Source organism: Thalassophryne amazonica, chromosome 16 (genome assembly GCF_902500255.1).
Source record: "Thalassophryne amazonica chromosome 16, fThaAma1.1, whole genome shotgun sequence".
NCBI classification, from domain to species: domain Eukaryota; kingdom Metazoa; phylum Chordata; class Actinopteri; order Batrachoidiformes; family Batrachoididae; genus Thalassophryne; species Thalassophryne amazonica.
Window position 1 is genome coordinate 82,042,019 of NC_047118.1, and position 18,969 is coordinate 82,060,987.

The 18,969-nt window shown below is 45.9% G+C and overlaps 1 protein-coding gene across 1 annotated transcript in view; it reads left to right on the top strand.

Annotated features, from left to right (window-relative positions):
* gsg1l (gsg1-like) overlaps positions 1 to 17,695 on the top strand; it is a 131,265-nt gene extending 113,570 nt beyond the window's left edge. The window contains exon 4 of the mRNA XM_034191055.1: positions 16,733 to 17,695. Within this exon, the coding sequence (XP_034046946.1) occupies positions 16,733 to 17,114 (382 nt within the window). The 3' untranslated portion in view covers positions 17,115 to 17,695. The remainder of the gene's footprint in view (positions 1 to 16,732) is intronic.
* Positions 17,696 to 18,969: the final 1,274 nt, after the last annotated feature.

Genomic DNA, 18,969 nt, shown 5'->3' on the forward strand with positions numbered 1-18,969 from the left:
ATAATCCTACAAAGAAACAAGAACTGTGGCCAACTTAAATGGACATGCACAGTGAGATGAAGAGTGAGAGGTGAGGTCAATGTGATATGATTTAGCAGGTGACATGGACAAGCCACAAAATCTACAAATAAACCTGAGTGCAAATAACTTAACACAAACATACAAAACTACTGAACATAAGACCAGTGACTGAAAATGGTAAATGGACTTTACAATAATGAGGCTTTACAATAATGCCTCACATTCACCCTGATGTGAGGGTGCTGCCATACAAGATTCTCACTACACACCGGCAGCAACTAGGGCATTAAGGACCTTGCCCAAGGGCCTTTAGTGATTTTCCAGTCAGGCTGGGACTTGAACTGAGGATCCTCTGGTTTGAAGCCCAAAGGTTAACCACTAGACATCACCTCCCCTAAAACTAAAGGAGAACTCAAAAATGGCTGAAGAACAAAACAATCAATCATCCCAGAAACCAACAAAAACAAGATGGAACAGGAACAAGGAGTGGAGAGCAGCTCAGTCTCACATTTGTTTGTTTGTTTGTTTTTTCATCCTCCCATCACAAAATTTTCATGACGGGGTTTTTTAACTCACTATTACTAACCCTACTCCTACTTCCAACCCTAACCTTAACCATAACCATAACCACCCCCGACTCCCTACACTGCACTTTTAATTACATGCACCCGTCACGGAATGAATTAGAATCAACTTGTGCTGCCATGATGAAAATTTTGCACTTTTTGTGACCATATTACGAACCAATAGATTAATGTTCGTGCTGCTGAATCAGGACCATCTGTGAGACTGGGTTGGTAGAGAGAGAGAGACTCGTAAATGTTTTTATTCTTCCTCCTTCCATTCCCCTTTTTTCAGAATGTGGTTATAAAATGCCTTTGAAATGAATAATACACCAACACAGGTATCTGGTGATGATATGTGCAGACAACCAGGGTTGTAAACCTTATTCAAGTCATTTCATCTGTTTCATTGTTTAAATAAAGACATTGAGAGTGCAGGATTATAGACCCGGACCTGTATTCACAAAGATTCTCAAAGAGTCCTCTGAGAGAGCTCTCAACTTAGCCTAAAGAATCCTAGCAAGCAGCGGTTTGCAGTTTCGCTAATCCGCTAATTGCTAATTAGCAAAGCTAACTTTTTTGTTAGCAGATTAGCTTTTCAGATAACTTTGAAAACCATCAGTGGACCAATTAGCTTCTGCTAAATTTAGTTCCAAACATTTTTTGCTGGCATCGTAAGTAAAGCTTAATGGTCAAAAACATTTGTAAACCCTAAAATTGTACATGATAGTTCCTGTCTGTTGCACTTTTTGCAACAGTCAGACAGCTGTGAGGAGCTCAGCCCTCCCCCAGCAGAAGGGGGCGGGCCAGCTGCTGCTACAACAACAACAAGCTCCAGCTCCAGTCAAAAGCCGAGCAAAGTAATTTAAGACCCTGGAATGACCTGGAATTTTCTTTTGCTGGCCTTGAAAAAAAAAAAAAAAATCTTTGTAAATCAGCACAGCCTAAGAACTCTCATGCAAAAAAAATAAATAAATAAATGAACAAACAAACAAAAAACAAAACAAGCTATTATTATTTTTTATTTTATTAGGGGTGTCTAATAAAAGTGGAGGCTTTTTTGCATGGGAGCACTTTGGTTGTGTGGATTTTTGCTTTAATATTTGTCTCACCTTGATCCAGCACAATGTTGTACACATCTTGGATGTGCGTGTCTTTTTGATCAATCAATCAATCAATCAATTTTTTTATATAGCGCCAAATCACAACAAACAGTTGCCCCAAGGCGCTTTATATTGTAAGGCAAGGCCATACAATAATTATGTAAAACCCCAACGGTCAAAACGACCCCCTGTGAGCAAGCACTTGGCTACAGTGGGAAGGAAAAACTCCCTTTAACAGGAAGAAACCTCCAGCAGAACCAGGCTCAGGGAGGGGCAGTCTTCTGCTGGGACTGGTTGGGGCTGAGGGAGGAGAACCAGGAAAAAGACATGCTGTGGAGGGGAGCAGAGATCAATCACTAATGATTAAATGCAGAGTGGTGCATACAGAGCAAAAAGAGAAAGAAACACTCAGTGCATCATGGGAACCCCCCAGCAGTCTAAGTCTATAGCAGCATAACTAAGGGATGGTTCAGGGTCACCTGATCCAGCCCTAACTATAAGCTTTAGCAAAAAGGAAAGTTTTAAGCCTAATCTTAAAAGTAGAGAGGGTGTCTGTCTCCCTGATCTGAATTGGGAGCTGGTTCCACAGGAGAGGAGCCTGAAAGCTGAAGGTTCTGCCTCCCATTCTACTCTTACAACCCTAGGAACTACAAGTAAGCCTGCAGTCTGAGAGCGAAGCGCTCTATTGGGGTGATATGGTACTACGAGGTCCCTAAGATAAGATGGGACCTGATTATTCAAACCTTATAAGTAAGAAGAAGAATTTTAAATTCTATTCTAGAATTAACAGGAAGCCAATGAAGAGAGGCCAATATGGGTGAGATATGCTCTCTCCTTCTAGTCCCCGTCAGTACTCTAGCTGCAGCATTTTGAATTAACTGAAGGCTTTTTTAGGGAACTTTTAGGACAACCTGATAATAATGAATTACAATAGTCCAGCCTAGAGGAAATAAATGCATGAATTAGTTTTTCAGCATCACTCTGAGACAAGACCTTTCTGATTTTAGAGATATTGCGTAAATGCAAAAAAGCAGTCCTACATATTTGTTTAATATGCGCTTTGAATGACATATCCTGATCAAAAATGACTCCAAGATTTCTCACAGTATTACTAGAGGTCAGGGTAATGCCATCCAGAGTAGGGATCTGGTTAGACACCATGTTTCTAAGATTTGTGGGGCCAAGTACAATAACTTCAGTTTTATCTGAGTTTAAAAGCAGGAAATTAGAGGTCATCCATGTCTTTATGTCTGTAAGACAATCCTGCAGTTTAGCTAATTGGTGTGTGTCCTCTGGCTTCATGGATAGATAAAGCTGGGTATCATCTGCGTAACAATGAAAATTTAAGCAATACCGTCTAATAATACTGCCTAAGGGAAGCATGTATACGAGGGCTGTCAATAAAGTAACAGTCCTTTTTATTTTTTTCAAAAACTATATGGATTTCATTCATATGTTTTTACGTCAGACATGCTTGAACCCTCGTGCGCATGCGTGAGTTTTTCCACGCCTGTCGGTGACGTCATTCGCCTGTGAGCACTCCTTGTGGGAGGAGTCGTCCAGCCCCTCGTCGGAATTCCTTTGTCTGAGAAGTTGCTGAGAGACTGGCGCGTTGTTTGATCAAAATTTTTTCTAAACCTGTGAGACACATCGAAGTGGACACGGTTCGAAAAATTAAGCTGGTTTTCAGTGAAAATTTTAACGGCTGATGAGAGATTTTGAGGTGATTCTGTCGCTTTAAGGACTTCCCACGGTGCGAGACGTCGCTCAGCGCTCTCAGCCGCCGTCGTCAGCCTGTTCAAGCTGAAAACCTCCACATTTCAGGCTCTATTGATCCAGGACGTCGTGAGAGAACAGAGAAGTTTCAGAAGAAGTCGGTTTCAGCATTTTATCCGGATATTCCACTGTTAAAGGAGATTTTTTTAATGAAAGCCGCCGCGACGCTCCGCCACAGGAAAAACACCTCTGTTGAAAGCCTTAAGGACAAGTTGGAACATGTCCTGCCTGTTAAACAATTTCTCATATACTCACTCCACTGAAAGCCATCAAAAGCCGCCTGGATTTTACAAATGGTTATCAACACGGAGGTGTTTTTCCTGTGCCGCCGCACCGCGTCGGCTGCGTCCCGACGCGCGTATCTGTCCGCACGTCTTTCATTAAAAAAATCTCCTTTAACAGTGGAATATCCAGATAAAATGCTGAAACCGACTTCTTCTGAAACTTCTCTGTTCTCTCACGACGTCCTGGATCAATAGAGCCTGAAATGTGGAGGTTTTCAGCTTGAACAGGCTGACGACGGCGGCTGAGAGCGCTGCGCGACGTCTCGCACCATGGGAAGTCCTTAAAGCGACAGAATCACCTCAAAATCTCTCATCAGCCGTTAAAAGTTTCACTGAAAACCAGCTTAATTTTTCAAACCGTGTCCACTTCGATGTGTCTCACAGGTTTAGAAAAAATTTTGATCAAACAGCGCGCCAGTCTCTCAGCAACTTCTCAGACAAAGGAATTCCGACGAGGGGCTGGACGACTCCTCCCACAAGGAGTGCTCACAGGCGAATGACGTCACCGACAGGCGTGGAAAAACTCACGCATGCGCACGAGGGTTCAAGCATGTCTGACGTAAAAACATATGAATGAAATCCATATAGTTTTTGAAAAAAATAAAAAGGACCGTTACTTTATTGACAGCCCTCGTAAAGTGAATAAAATTGGTCCTAGCACAGAACCTTGTGGAACTCCATAATTAACTTTAGTCTGTGAAGAAGATTCCCCATTTACATGAACAAATTGTAATCTATTAGACAAATATGATTCAAACCACCGCAGCGCAGTGCCTTTAATACCTATGGCATGCTCTAATCTCTGTAATAAAATTTTATGGTCAACAGTATCAAAAGCAGCACTGAGGTCTAACAGAACAAGCACAGAGATGAGTCCACTGTCCGAGGCCATAAGAAGATCATTTGTAACCTTCACTAATGCTGTTTCTGTACTATGATGAATTCTAAAACCTGACTGAAACTCTTCAAATAGACCATTCCTCTGCAGGTGATCAGTTAGCTGTTTTACAACTACCCTTTCAAGAATTTTTGAGGGGAAAAGGAAGGTTGGAGATTGGCCTATAATAAGCTAAGATAGCTGGGTCAAGTGATGGCTTTTTAAGTAATGGTTTAATTACTGCCACCTTAAAAGCCTGTGGTACATAGCCAACTAACAAAGATAGATTGATCATATTTAAGATCGAAGCATTAAATAATGGTAGGGCTTCCTTGAGCAGCCTGGTAGGAATGGGGTCTAATAAACATGTTGATGGTTTGGATGAAGTAACTAATGAAAATAACTCAGACAGAACAATCGGAGAGAAAGAGTCTAACCAAATACCGGCATCACTGAAAGCAGCCAAAGATAACGATACGTCTTTGGGATGGTTATGAGTAATTTTTTCTCTAATAGTTAAAATTTTATTAGCAAAGAAAGTCATGAAGTCATTACTAGTTAAAGTTAATGGAATACTCAGCTCAATAGAGCTCTGACTCTTTGTCAGCCTGGCTACAGTGCTGAAAAGAAACCTGGGGTTGATTCATCTTTGTAACAAAACCAGGTGAGCGAAGCAGAGGAAATTAAAGTGATGTCCCATGTGTGTGTATGTGTGTGTGTGAGAGAGATAAATACATTCAAATGAACAATCCAAACTTGTTTCTTTACTAAATTATAAAATTAATTTATACATTTATCCATATGCCATACCATATGTCTTTGTTAAAGAGCATAAGACAAAGTCTTTCAGGAAAGTACATATTTTTAATGTGTGACAGCATCCTGTATTGTAACTGAATCTCTGCTCTTTCTAACAAACCAAACTCTGGGAAAATCGGGTAAAAATTCGGGGAGTTATGGATTATTGTAGTTGGGGATACACCTTCCTCAGTACAAATAAATGCACTGGGGGTGCAATCAGGACCCATCCAAGATGGCAGCCTGCTGATACGTCAGCTCCAATAGGCAGCGGCAGTTCATGAGGTGTCTATGTATATAATGTCTGTGCATGCAACAACCTAGGTTCTGGCCACGGTGGGCAGCACCGGGTGGCCCTGCCTGGTACTGCAAATTTCCGCCCGGCTCTCGGGTTAAAATTGGCTGTTCCACCCAGCACAGAATTTCTGAAAAATGAACTGAAATGTTGTTGAAAATGTACTTATTCAATCTTAGATTTATATATTTATATCTTAGATTTCAAGTTTATAGAGTCATATTTTTGTCATTTTAAACCAATAATCAAAGTAATAAGAAATATATTTCTAATTTTCTTTGAATCAAATTCCAAACAGCAGAGATCCGAGAGTCAGCGCGTTCTGTTGCCACAGAACTGTGAAGAGCAGCTGAAAACTGTCTCTGCTGTGTGCTGAACTGAAAAAAAAACTTGCCATGAAAATTCTACAATGATTCAGAAATTTGCAGTTTATTTTACTGTTGAAAGGCCTTTTGTTTCCAAAAAGCTCCGCGTTTCAAAAACAGCAAATGCGTGAGTGATCAGAGAGGGAGGGGGAAAAAGAAGTGAAAGAGGTAAAAAACCGATTCACAAAGTTTTTCATTTAAAAGAGCAGGTTTAACAAATCAGTCCAGGTTCAGTTCTTGTTCAAACAAGGCAATTAGGTGTTATATTGTTTACAAAGAAAAAGTAATGCAATCCCACAAAAATTGTTGAAAAAAAACAAACAAACAAAACTGTCAGGATGACAGAAAAACTGCTGCTAAAATGAATTAAAAGCTTCTGTGTGTCATTTTTGAGTAAATGCTATGTCCATTAAATAATGTGTTTTTAACATGTTATTTAATGGTTAATGCACTTGGTTTCAGTGTGGAAGGTTCCCGGTTCGAATCCCACCCCTACCACATTTCTCCATGTAATGTGGAGTTGCGTCAGGAAGGGCATCCGGTGTAAAATTTGTGCCAATTCAACATGCAGATCCACCCTGCATCCATCCATGCAGCAGCCGAAGGGACTTACTATTTAATTTATTAACTTAGACTTTGACAGAAACATGCAAAAAAGAACTTTGATCTTACAAATATTACAACATACAGTAAATATCTTTTTTTTGTTTGTTTATTATTCTTGCTTTCATTACATCTAAAACCACCCAAAATTAGTTAAAATAAGGCTTGCCAATAATGTTTTAGTGGTATAAAACATTATAGCTTCAGGGGCCACGGGTCCAGGGGCCTGTGGCCCTTTGAAGTTATGAGCTGTAGTCACATAATTTACCTAACACTAAAATGGTCCTAGCTAGAACCCTGGCAAAACACAGACGTGTGGCAGGAAACATGAAAAGCAAGGCACTTTTCACTCATGGTTTCATTTATAAACAAAACTAATTCCAGACAGTTTATCAACATTAATAGCTACTCTATCAGTTTTTAGAAAGTGAAAATATCACGCATATCTTTTAAAATAATGTGCTAATTCTGAAGGTTCCACAATCTACTTCTGTTGGGAAAGTGTAGTGACACAGACCCACAACAGGGGGCGTAAATGAACGGACAATGAAAATGCCAAAATATAACAATTTAATGTGTGAAAATGTGCACAATGGAATACAGGTGCTGCTTTTAGGTAACAGTCAATTAAATAACAGGTGACGTGTGGGCAGCCTCGAGGATAGGAGACACCTGTCCAGAGAAGAGCCGGTCTCCACACGATTTCCACTGCCAACGGAGACCTGCAACACACCGGAGCCGCCAAGTCCTGAGTCCCCAGGTGGCCACTGCCTCCAGCTGTCAGATTGGGTACTGCTGGCAGGAAGCACAAACAGGTTATGTGGGTGTGCGAACACCCAGCAACAGTCAGCAAACTCACAGTTCCTTCCTGAGGGAAAAGTCCTCCACTCCCAGGTAGCAGGAAAACAGAGTTCGTGCAGTGCCTACTGTAACACTTAAGAAATTTAGGAGTGAAATCGCCAACTCCTCCAAATTCCCACTAACCAGCTCCAAGCTGTAAGTTTACAGAAGGTTACGACTGCAAAGAGTTCAGACTCAGATATGTGCGTACGGCACAGAAACGGCTGAGAGATTACCTGTCGGGTAAGCTGATTTCTCGGCAGGGAAGTGGAGTCGCTGTCCGGCTTTTATGGGTGGATGATGAGGATGATGAGTGACAGCTGTCGCAGTCAGTGTTCCAGGGAGGCAGCTGCGCCCTCTGGTGCCTGAAGCCCGCTTTCAGGCAGGGTGCCCTCTGGTGTTGGGCCAGCAGTACCTCCTCTTCAGCGGCCCACACAACAACTTCAGATCTACTGTGGCGACCCCGAGTGAAAACAAGAGGCAAGCTGAAGGGACTTACAATTTTATATGTGGTGCATTAAGTCTCATGTAGAGATGGACTGCTTCCTAAAGTTCAAACTTGTTGATCTTTGTCTGTGCACAGATCGGGTAAGTGAAGATAGATTTGTGAGGGGTCGTGGTCATCAATCATTTCTACCCTCACGTCACATTTAGGCTAAGAGTGAAAATAAAAGTGGATACGAGAGATCAGATGCTGAAAGCTCCATCAGGTTACTGTGACCCTGAACATGACAAATGCAGTGTTTTCATTCATGAGCTGGGAAACTTATCTTTGGAAACTGATATGCAGTTTTCAGGAGAATCAAAATTTCAATTAAAAAAAATGCAACAACAGCAAAAGAAATAATAATAAAGGAGTTCACACTCTTTTCCAGTGATGGACAAGCCCACAGCCAGTGTGACAGTGGCTTCAGCGCATCAGTTAATGCTGTGAAATTAGACTGCATGTCACCGAGTCGGCACAGTCAGCAGCGTGTCTGTCAGGTGGCTCGCTTTGATTGGATTATTTTTAGGGATGCACCAGCCAAACCCAAACTCTGTATCAATCTGATTCCACAACTTTTAAAAGTCACAAATGACTCTGTGTGGTTTGGATCAAGATTAAATCCTGATTAGGATCATTTTTGTGTGATGCTATAAATCACTTCTTACTTAAAGATGCAGTCCAACTCCAACATCACGCTTAGATATTTACCAGTTTTAATGCTTGAAGCTTTGTGACACTGGACTAAATTCCAGTTTCACCATCTGCTGATTGTAGATGAAACATCATGTGTGTATTTTACATGTTAGGGGTCCTTGTGCGGTGTGAAACCAGCGTGGGGACCTGAACTGCTGTGCATGTTGTGTGGAACGCCAGAAGAGGAGGTACTGCTGGCCCACCACCAGAGGGCGCCCTGCCTGAAGTGCGGGCTTCAGGCACGAGAGGGCGCTGCCACCACGGACACAGCCGGGGGTGACAGCTGTCACTCATTATCTCATGACAGCTGTCATCCATCTACACTTCATCATTCCACTCCATAAAAACCAGACGTCATCTCCACCTCGTTGCTGAGATATCATCTACCTGTGAAGGTAATATTCTCAGCTTTAACACTAAACTGTGTCTTAGTCTGAACTCTTTTTGCAGCCGCTTTCCTGTGGTGTTCCTTATCTGAGAGATTGGCGTTTGGTGTGATCAGCGACGGCTTCGCTTCACACCCCAACCAGATAAGTGGTTAGACAGGAGCTGCACGAGTGTGTATTGGAGGTGGAGGTGGAATTCCCACCATTGTTGTTTCTGGGTGTGCACGCACCCACATCTGACTGTTTTTGTTCCTCGCCAGCAGTACCAGATCCGACACTCGGAGACGGTGGCCACCTGGGGACTCGGAACTTGGCGGCTCCAGTATTCTCCAGGTTCGGTGGCGGAGGAAATCGTGTGGTTCCGGTTCTTCTCAGGACAGACATCTTCTATCCTCGAGCCTGCCCACACGTCACCTTTGTGGATTGACTGTTTGCTCAAATTCTGTAATCCTCTGTGTTTTTGTTGTGCTCTTTCACAACAGTAAAGTGTTCATATTCGACTCTTTCATTGTCCGATCATTTACACCCCCTGTTGTGGGTCCGTGTCACTACACTTTCCCAACAGGATATCTCGGCCACCGTGACGGATCCCGAGGGGCGTCAACCATCTGTTGGACAACCAATGGAAGAGCAGGGTGCACAGGTGTCTGCAGGAGGCGTGATTGATGAGTTGCAGCAAATCCTCACCGCCTTTACCGCTCGGTTGGATTTGATGACCGAACAAAATGTCATCCTTAACCGCAGGATGGAGGCTCTCACCGCGCAGGTGCAAGCGCGCGCTCAGGGCGCTGCTGCAGCTCCTCCTCCTGCCGACCCGGTGCAGAATATAGACGTTCCACTAGTCGTTCAACGACCCCCCCCCCACCCCCCACCATCCCCTGAAGCATACATAAGTCCCCCAGAGCCGTACGGAGGTTGTGTGGAGACGTGCGCGGACTTTCTTATGCAGTGTTCGCTCGTCTTTGCACAACGTCCCGTAATGTACGCGTCTGACGGCAGTAAGGTGGCTTATGTAATTAACTTGCTTCGTGGTGAGGCACGCACTTGGGCTACAGCGCTTTGAGAGCAACATTCACGGCTCCTTACCACTTATACTGGGTTTGTGAGGGAGTTCAAAACAGTTTTTGATCACCCTAATAGAGGAGAGACTGCTTCAACTGTGCTGCTGTCAATGAGACAGGGGCGCCGGAGCGCAGCTGAATATGCAATCGACTTCCGCATCGCGGGTGCGAGGTCCGGCTGGAATAACGTTACACTCCGCGCCGACTTCATAAACGGACTGTCGTCGGTCCTGAAGGAGCATCTGGTAGCCAAGGAAGAACCGCGGGATTTAGATGGGCTTATTGATCTCGTTATACGGTTAGACAATCGGTTGGAGGAACGCCGTCGGGAGCGAGATGAAGGACATGGCCGGGCACGCGCCGTCCCTCTCCCTTCCGGGTCCGAAAAGGTTCCGCCCTCCCCACGCTCCACAGCCTCAACGCTCCGTGTGGCTACAGCTCCCCCTGCTGACAAAGCTATGGACATGAGCAGGGCCACATTTAGACCACCTAACAGACAGAGGAGGCTGGCCCGCGGGGAGTGCTTTGTCTGTGGCTCGAGTGAGCATCTGCAGAGAGACTGCCCCAAGCGGTTAAACACCAACGCCCGCCCCTAGAAACTGGACTTAGGGTGGGCCAAGACATTCACGTGGGACATACAGATATTTCCACACGACTCCCAGTTACAATCCTGAGCGGGGATTTAACCCTTCAAGCCCCAGCACTGGTGGACACGGGGTCAGAAGGGAATCTGCTAGACAGCAGATGGGCTAAGGAGGTAGGGCTCCCTCTCGTGGCACTCCCTTCGCCATTGCAGGTGTGGGCACTAGATGGCACCCTTCTCCCTTTAATCACGCACAAGACACAACCTGTAACTCTGGTGGTGTCTGGAAATCATCGGGAGGAGATCGAGTTTTTTGTGACTCCTTCTACCTCCCGCGTGATTTTGGGCTTCCCGTGGATGTTGAAACACAATCCCCGGATTGATTGGCCGTCTGGGGTGGTGGTTCAGTGGAGCGAAACCTGCCATCGGGTGTGTTTAGGATCCTCAGTTCCTCCCGGTTTACAGGCTAAGGAGGAGGTCAAAGTCCCTCCCAATCTGACGGCAGTGCCGGTTGAGTACCACGATCTTGCTGACGTCTTCAGCAAGGATTTGGCACTCACCCTTCCCCCGCACCGTCCGTATGATTGTGCCATTGATTTGATTCCGGGCGTTGAGTTTCCGTCCAGCAGGCTGTACAACCTCTCACGACCTGAGCGCGAATCAATGGAGACCTACATCCGGGACCCATTAGCTGCCGGGCTGATCCGGAATTCCACCTCCCCGATGGGTGCAGATTTCTTTTTTGTGGGCAAGAAAGACGGCGGACTCCGTCCATGCATTGATTACAGCCCCTGACAGCCCTGACCTCTCCACAAGTCCCCTTCACCTGGTCGGATCAGTGCGAAGCCGCGTTCAGGGAGTTGAAATGACGGTTCTCGACTGCACCAGTTCTGGTGCAGCCCGACCCTGGCCGCCAGTTTGTGGTTGAAGTGGATGCCTCTGACTCAGGGATAGGAGCCGTGCTATCCCAGAGCGGAGAGACCGATAAGGTTCTTCACCTGTGTGCCTACTTTTCTCGCAGGTCGACCCCGGCTGAACGGAACTATGACGTCGGCAACCGAGAACTCCTTGCGGTGAAAGAGGCTCTAGAGGAGTGGAGACACCTGTTGGAGGGAGCATCTGTGCCGTTCACGGTTTTCACTGACCATCGGAGCCTGGAGTATATCAGGACCGCCAAGCGGCTGAACCCCAGGCAAGCCCGCTGGTCACTGTTCTTCGGGCGTTTTGACTTCCGGATCACCTATCGCCCCGAGACCAAGAACCAAAGATCAGATGCCTTGTCCCAGGTACACGAAGACGAAGTCAAAACTGAGCTGTCAGATCCACCGGAGCCCATCATTCCGGAGTCCACTATCGTGGCTACCCTCACCTGGGACGTGGAGAAGACCGTCCGGGAGGCTCTGGCACAGAACCCGGACCCCGGAACTGGACCAAAAAATCGTCTGTACATCCCACCAGAGGCCAGAGCTGCAGTCTTGGATTTCTGTCACGGTTCCAAGCTCTCCTGTCATCCAGGGGTGCGAAGGACCGTGGCAGTTGTCCGACAGCGCTTCTGGTGGGCGTCTATGGAAGCAGACATCCGGGAGTATATCCAGGCCTGCACCACCTGTGCCAGGGGCAAGGCAGACCATAAGAGGACCCAAGGACTTCTCCAGCCGCTCCCGGTGCCTCATCGCCCCTGGTCCCATATCTGCCTGGATTTCGTCACGGGCCTCCCGCCGTCCCAGGGCATGACGACCATCCTCACGATAGTGGACCGATTCTCCAAGGCGGCCCACTTCGTGGCCCTCCCGAAGCTCCCAACGGCCCAGGAGACTGCTGACCTCCTGGTCCACCACGTCGTTCGTCTGCATGGGATACCAGCTGACGTAGTCTCGGATCATGGTCCCCAGTTTTCCTCTCAAGTCTGGAGGAGTTTCTGCAGGAAACTGGGGGCCATCGTGAGCCTCTCGTCCGGGTACCACCCACAGACGAACAGACAGGCAGAACGGGCCAACCAAGAGTTGGAACAGACCCTCCGCTGTGTGACATCCGTGCACCCGACGGCCTGGAGTAACCATCTGGCCTGGATCGAGTATGCACACAACAGTCAGGTGTCTTCTGCCATCGGCCTCTCCCCGTTTGAGGTGTGTCTGGGGTACCAGCCCCCGTTGTTTCCAGTGGTGGAGGGAGAGGTCGGTGTGCCCTCGGTCCAGGCCCACCTGCGGAGGTGCCGTCGGGTGTGGCGCACCGCCCGTTCTGCCTTATTGAAGGCCCGGACGAGGGCTAAGACCCATGCAGACTGCCGGCAGTCCCCGGCCCCTGCATACCAGCCCAGGCAGGAGGTGAGGTTATCAACTAAGGACATTCCCCTGCAGGTGGACTCACCCAAACTGATGGACATTCATTGGACCCTTCAAGATCATCAAAATCCTCAGTCCTGCTGCAGTGAAGCTCCACTCCCGGCTTCACTGCGGATCCACTCTGTTTTTCATGTCTCCCGGATTAAACCACACCTCATCTCACCCCTCTGTGCTCCCGGTCCGGCACCGCCTCCTGCCCGGATCATCGACGGGGAGCCGGCTTGGACAGTGCACCGGCTCCTGGACATCTGTCGAATGGGCCAGGGGTTCCAGTATTTGGTGGACTGGGAGGGGTATGGACCTGAAGAACGCTCCTGGGTAAAGAGGAGCTTCATCCTGGACCCGACCCTCCTGGCCAATTTCTACCGCCGTCACCCGGACAAGCCTGGTCGGGCGCCAGGAGGCGCCCGTTGAAGGGAGGGGGTCCTGTTCTGTGGGCCGCCAGAAGAGGAGGTACTGCTGGCCCACCACCAGAGGGCGCCCTGCCTGAAGTGCGGGCTTCAGGCACGAGAGGGCGCTGCCGCCACGGACACAGCCGGGGGTGACAGCTGTCATTCATTATCTCATGACAGCTGTCATCCATCTACACTTCATCATTCCACTCCATAAAAACCGGACGTCATCTCCACCTCGTTGCCGAGATATCATCTTACCTGTGAAGGTAATATTCTCAGCCTTAACACTAAACTGTGTCTTAGTCTGAACTCTTTTTGCAGCCGCTTTCCTGTGGTGTTCCTTATCTGAGAGATTGGCGTTTGGTGTGATCAGCGACGGCTTCGCTTCACACCCCAACCAGATAAGTGGTTAGACAGGAGCTGCACGAGTGTGTATTAGAGGTGGAGGTGGAATTCCCACCATTGTTGTTTCTGGGTGTGCACGCACCCACATCTGACTGTTTTTGCTCCTCACCAGCAGTACCAGATCCGACACTCGGAGACGGTGGCCACCTGGGGACTCGGAACTTGGTGGCTCCAGTATTCTCCAGGTTCGGTGGCAGAGGAAATCGTGTGGTTCCGGTTCTTCTCAGGACAGACGTCTTCTATCCTCGAGCCTGCCCACACGTCACCTTTGTGGATTGACTGTTTGCTCAAATTCTGTAATCCTCTGTGTTTTTGTTGTGCTCTTTCACAACAGTAAAGTGTTCATATTCGACTCTTTCATTGTCCGATCATTTACGCCCCCTGTTGTGGGTCCGTGTCACTACACTTTCCCAACAGTGCACATCTTATAAAGAGACAGCGGCTTCACTACGCACTGAAAATGTGACATTTGTCCACAAACTGCTTTGTCTGTCTTACTGTTCTTTTTTTAGGCCAGTTTCTCCCTGGGCATACCTGGAGATATGAATTAGTGACAAATTTGCAGTTGGTATCTTACTGAAGTGGTACAAATGACACGTTCTGCACAAAGTGCTCAGCTTCTATTAACCTGATATTATCCATGTGAATAGACACTGTTGACATTCCCCCAGTTGTATTGAGTATCAACTGTATTTATTATTTTAATACTATTTAAAGCCCTGTAAATAATAATAATAATAAAGACAAAGTGTTTTTCCTGCACCAAGGAGAAAAAAAATAAAACAGGAAGAAAACTGTGAACAAGGCATTCACTCACTTATAGAATGATTTCCTGCAGAATGAAATATGTAATGTCCAGCGGGCCACGCCATCAATGAGGTTCTGGCTGGCACCATCATGCCCGATTGGCGTGTGATCACCAGCTGAAGGACAGTCCACACCATCAAAGAACTCTTGGCTGGCACAAATGGTGTAGGATATCATCCTGTGAAATGTCCTCCTTGGTTGGCAGGAATGGCCAGTATTCATCCCCTGCTGTGCTGAAGCCCACCCCTGAGTGTAGACTGATCATGCGTGCACACAGCCCATGACCATCAGCATGAGACTGTTTCCCATTGTCCTCTACTGCCAACAGGTGTCTCCAGCCTGCTGACACGAGTTAGCAGTTGAGCTGTGGCTGCCGGACTGCCTTGGTGGCTTCCAGAAGCATTGTCTCTCGAAGACCTTTGTCGCCTTGCTAACTTTAAGTAGTTCAAAATTCAGGTGACATGCAAGCAACACCCTGTGACTTGTGCAAAGGGATGGTGCCACCCAGCGAATGTCATGCAAAATCTTGTGAAATCCCTCAACAAATGGCATTAGACTGTCATAGCCCAGTGAGAAACTACTCTACTATCTCACTGGCCTGCGAAAGCATGCGAACAGCAACTGTGAGGGAAATCGCTTGATTTGATTCCAAGTGACGTGTCTGCATTTTAAACAGTTCAAAGATGGCAAGGCGACACGGGTCCTCGCCACACAGTCCCACACTTACCCAGAGCTATCGTAGGTGTCAGGAAGTCCTCTGAATATAGTCCTCACAACTCATAACGTACAAGAATTGTGAGAAAACTTTGTGAGGGGTGAATGGCTGACATTACATTATGAGTGATCAGAGACAAACATGAGAATCTGATATTCCCTGTGAGAGACACGCCAAAATAGCAGAGATGATGGGAGAAAGGTAGTGCTTCTGGAAGTGGCTGAGTTTATTTTATTTCAGGGTGGCCAAGTGGTTAGTGCGCTTGGTTTCAGTGCTGAAGGTTCCCGGTTCAACACCCTCCCCTGCAACTTTTCTCCATGTAGTGTGGAGTTGTGTCAAGAAGGGCATCTACCGTAAAACTTGTGCCAAATCAGATCCAGCTGGGATCTGCTGTGGCGACCCCAAGTGCAAAACAAGGGAGCAGCCGTAGGGACTTGTGAAATGTAAATAAATACAGAATGATTTGCAAATCCTCTTTAACCTATATTCAATTGAATACACCACAAAGGCAAGATATTTAATGTTCAAACTGATAGACTTTTTTGTTTTTGTGCAAATATTGCTAATTTTGAAATGGTTTGTCAGGCGGATGCACAACACACAAACTCTGGTGTGCCCACAATGAAACTATCACACTTAGGACTCATTCATTCAGTACATAGGAAATATGTATATGATAGCACATATCAAACATGCGTACAACATGCTGTAACCCTGACAGTGATCAGTGCGATTGCTAACAGTCATTCAACAAAATAAAAGTAAACTCTCATGGAAAAATAAGAATGTTCACCTTTTTGCTTCACCACAGGTAGCCTTGGTTGCTGCTCTCCACTTGCACTTTGGTGCAGATCCATAAACGTGCCAGAATAACTCACTCGAGTGCCATTTGAATTCAGTGTGCCAGCTGCTGGCACATCCCGGGTCTTAAAACGTGAATGGCAGATGATAATCTCAGTCTCAGATGACTGGTTTAATTAATCTTACACCCAAAACACACTCATGATTCATTAACAGATCTAATAAAACCACTGAAATGAAACCTCAGATTTATGTGCTGTGTAAATAGCAAAGTGGAGCAAAATGCATCCCAAATGCACCTGTGCCATGTGCATCAGAATGTGCACTGTAGCTATCAAGCTGTGTCCCAGAAAGGTTTTAGTTAAGGTGGATGTAAATGTATGGTCTCAGCTATGTGCGTCTATGAGCTTTTCTTTAGGAGTAGAAAGTCATCTGTATACCTTTGTTTATTTTTGTAATAAACCAACAGATCAACCAAACAATATCTGCCCTCTTGCCAATGATTTGTCTGTCTGTGTGTCTCTGCTGTCAGCATGGCGTGGGGTTCGTTCACTTGCTGCATGGCTGCCTCCGTCACCACCCTCAACTCCTACACCAAGACCGTGATCGAGTTCCGCCACAAACCCAAGTTGTTCGAACAGGGCCTCCGTGAGGAGAACTACCTGGACCAGGAGGCTTTTCACTACTTCCGAGACCGCTCTCTCCAGTTCATCTCCAGCACTGTGGAGGTCTACCCTGGACATGCAGATGGGAGCATCCCCGGGGCTGGTGGCAACAGAGCTGGACTTGTTGTGGGTGGCATTGGTCCCGGACCTGGTCCTGGTTGTGGTCCTGAAAAAGGAACCATCAGACCCACATCCACATCCATGGATGTTGGGGAGAACACAGACTCATTGGGAGAAGAGCAGTGCTGAGAAGAGGGGTGAGATAACCAGAGCAACAGGAAGGCAGTTTGGGATTGGATGGGAGAGGTCACATCATGAGGTCTGAACCCAGCCACAGGTTCTGTAACCCAAATAGAAGAGTACCACAGCAGCACATTGTTTTGTGTTTGAAGGACATGACCAGAGGAGGCATCTGTCACATCAACAAAAGTAACTTTCGAAAAAGAAATACTGCTACTGTGTATGAAGTGTGGAAAAACAGGATTCACACATTTGTGATAGATTCCTTTTAGTAAGAAGCTTCTCTAACATATCTCCAGGTGCTATATGTAGTATTTTAATCAGTATATGTCAGCTATAAGACTTTAATAATTATCACGTTGAACAAACGGACCATTATCAAAGAACCTTTACACACCACAAATAGACTGCATCATCTTTCTTTTTTTTAAATCAGTATTCAGCTTTTTTAAACAACAAATAATTTAATGACTCCACTCAGGCATCAGTCACAGCAAATACTGATCAAATTCCCCTATAATGCTTCCATCAATGCCCACTGTTTTGTTTGTATCTTCACAAAACTATTTAGGTTTTGGTGGCATCAGTAGCCAAGCAGACATGTGATGCTATTACACAAAACAACACAAACTTTTCTTTGGCAGATCAAGACCAAAATTTAATCAACCCCTTTCATGGTTCACAAACAAATTCTCCACAAAACACCAAAATGTATCCATTAGCTTTACAGATCTTGTCAACAGGCAGAAGTTCAGTCATTTTGTTGTCAGAGGTAAATATCTCACCAAAACTAGAACAAACAAATCTTACTGAAGTTATGTCATAAAGACTCAGGAGACAAGAAGTGAACATTTTAAATCCATGAGGAGATAGTGAAGAATGTCAGAACAGTCTTTAGGGGAGGTCCCAGTCATGAAGGAGTAGGGGTACGTAGATCTCGAATCCTGCCGTCAGAAGAAGGCAGGGGTGGAGCCTTCCGCTGGTGTCAGACAGATATTGACTGGAGGCAGTGGGATGGAGGAGGTAGCATTTTGGGCCAGAAACTGCAGGCAGCAGAAAGGTGAATTAGAACAAACATTTTTAATTTGCACATTTCCTACTGGTCATGAGTTGATGACTACAAGGGGGAGCAGCTGCTGCTTCCTGTCAGAAATACAGCTGTTACTTATTTAGTGAATCTGAATGAAACCTTTGAAAACTGAGTTTTCCTGGCATTTCTTACTGTAGAAGACACCATGGAGAAAGCTGGGGTATTTGAAGGTTTAAAAGCAGTAAACCAGAGTTTTAATGAGTATTTGTCAAACTTGACAGGTTATAAAATCCTTTTGCACCATTATGTGAATCCTATATAGGCCCTGAGGCCTGTTGGTGCCAGCAATTATCGCCAAATTCTGTTGTGTAACACATGAGAGTCTAACACTCCCCCAGGGATGGTTCATTAGTCTGATGTTGATTACTTCCCCAGCTAAGACTGGAACCCATTTATAGCTAGGTGCACTGAGACAATGTTGACAAAGTGACTTGTCCAAGGACACAAACAGGAAGCACAACCATGAATCAAATCCAGGTCTCTGTATGGTAGCCTAACTCCTTTTGCCACTGAGCTACTTGCTCTACAACAATTTCAAATGCCCACTGCTAGACATTAGAAGTAATTAGCATGTAAGCTAATGGGTGATTATTCGCTTTGTTTTCAGATATGCAGTGTTTCATCGTAGGTCTTGTTGATTATGTTTACGACTGTTATAAAAAAAACCTTGTAAATTTATAAAGTGATGCCTACTTACTGTCCGTGAACCAGTCACGGAGTCTTGCATTTCTAGTTTTTCAGTTTCACAGTAAATTTTATGTGGTTGCATTAAAA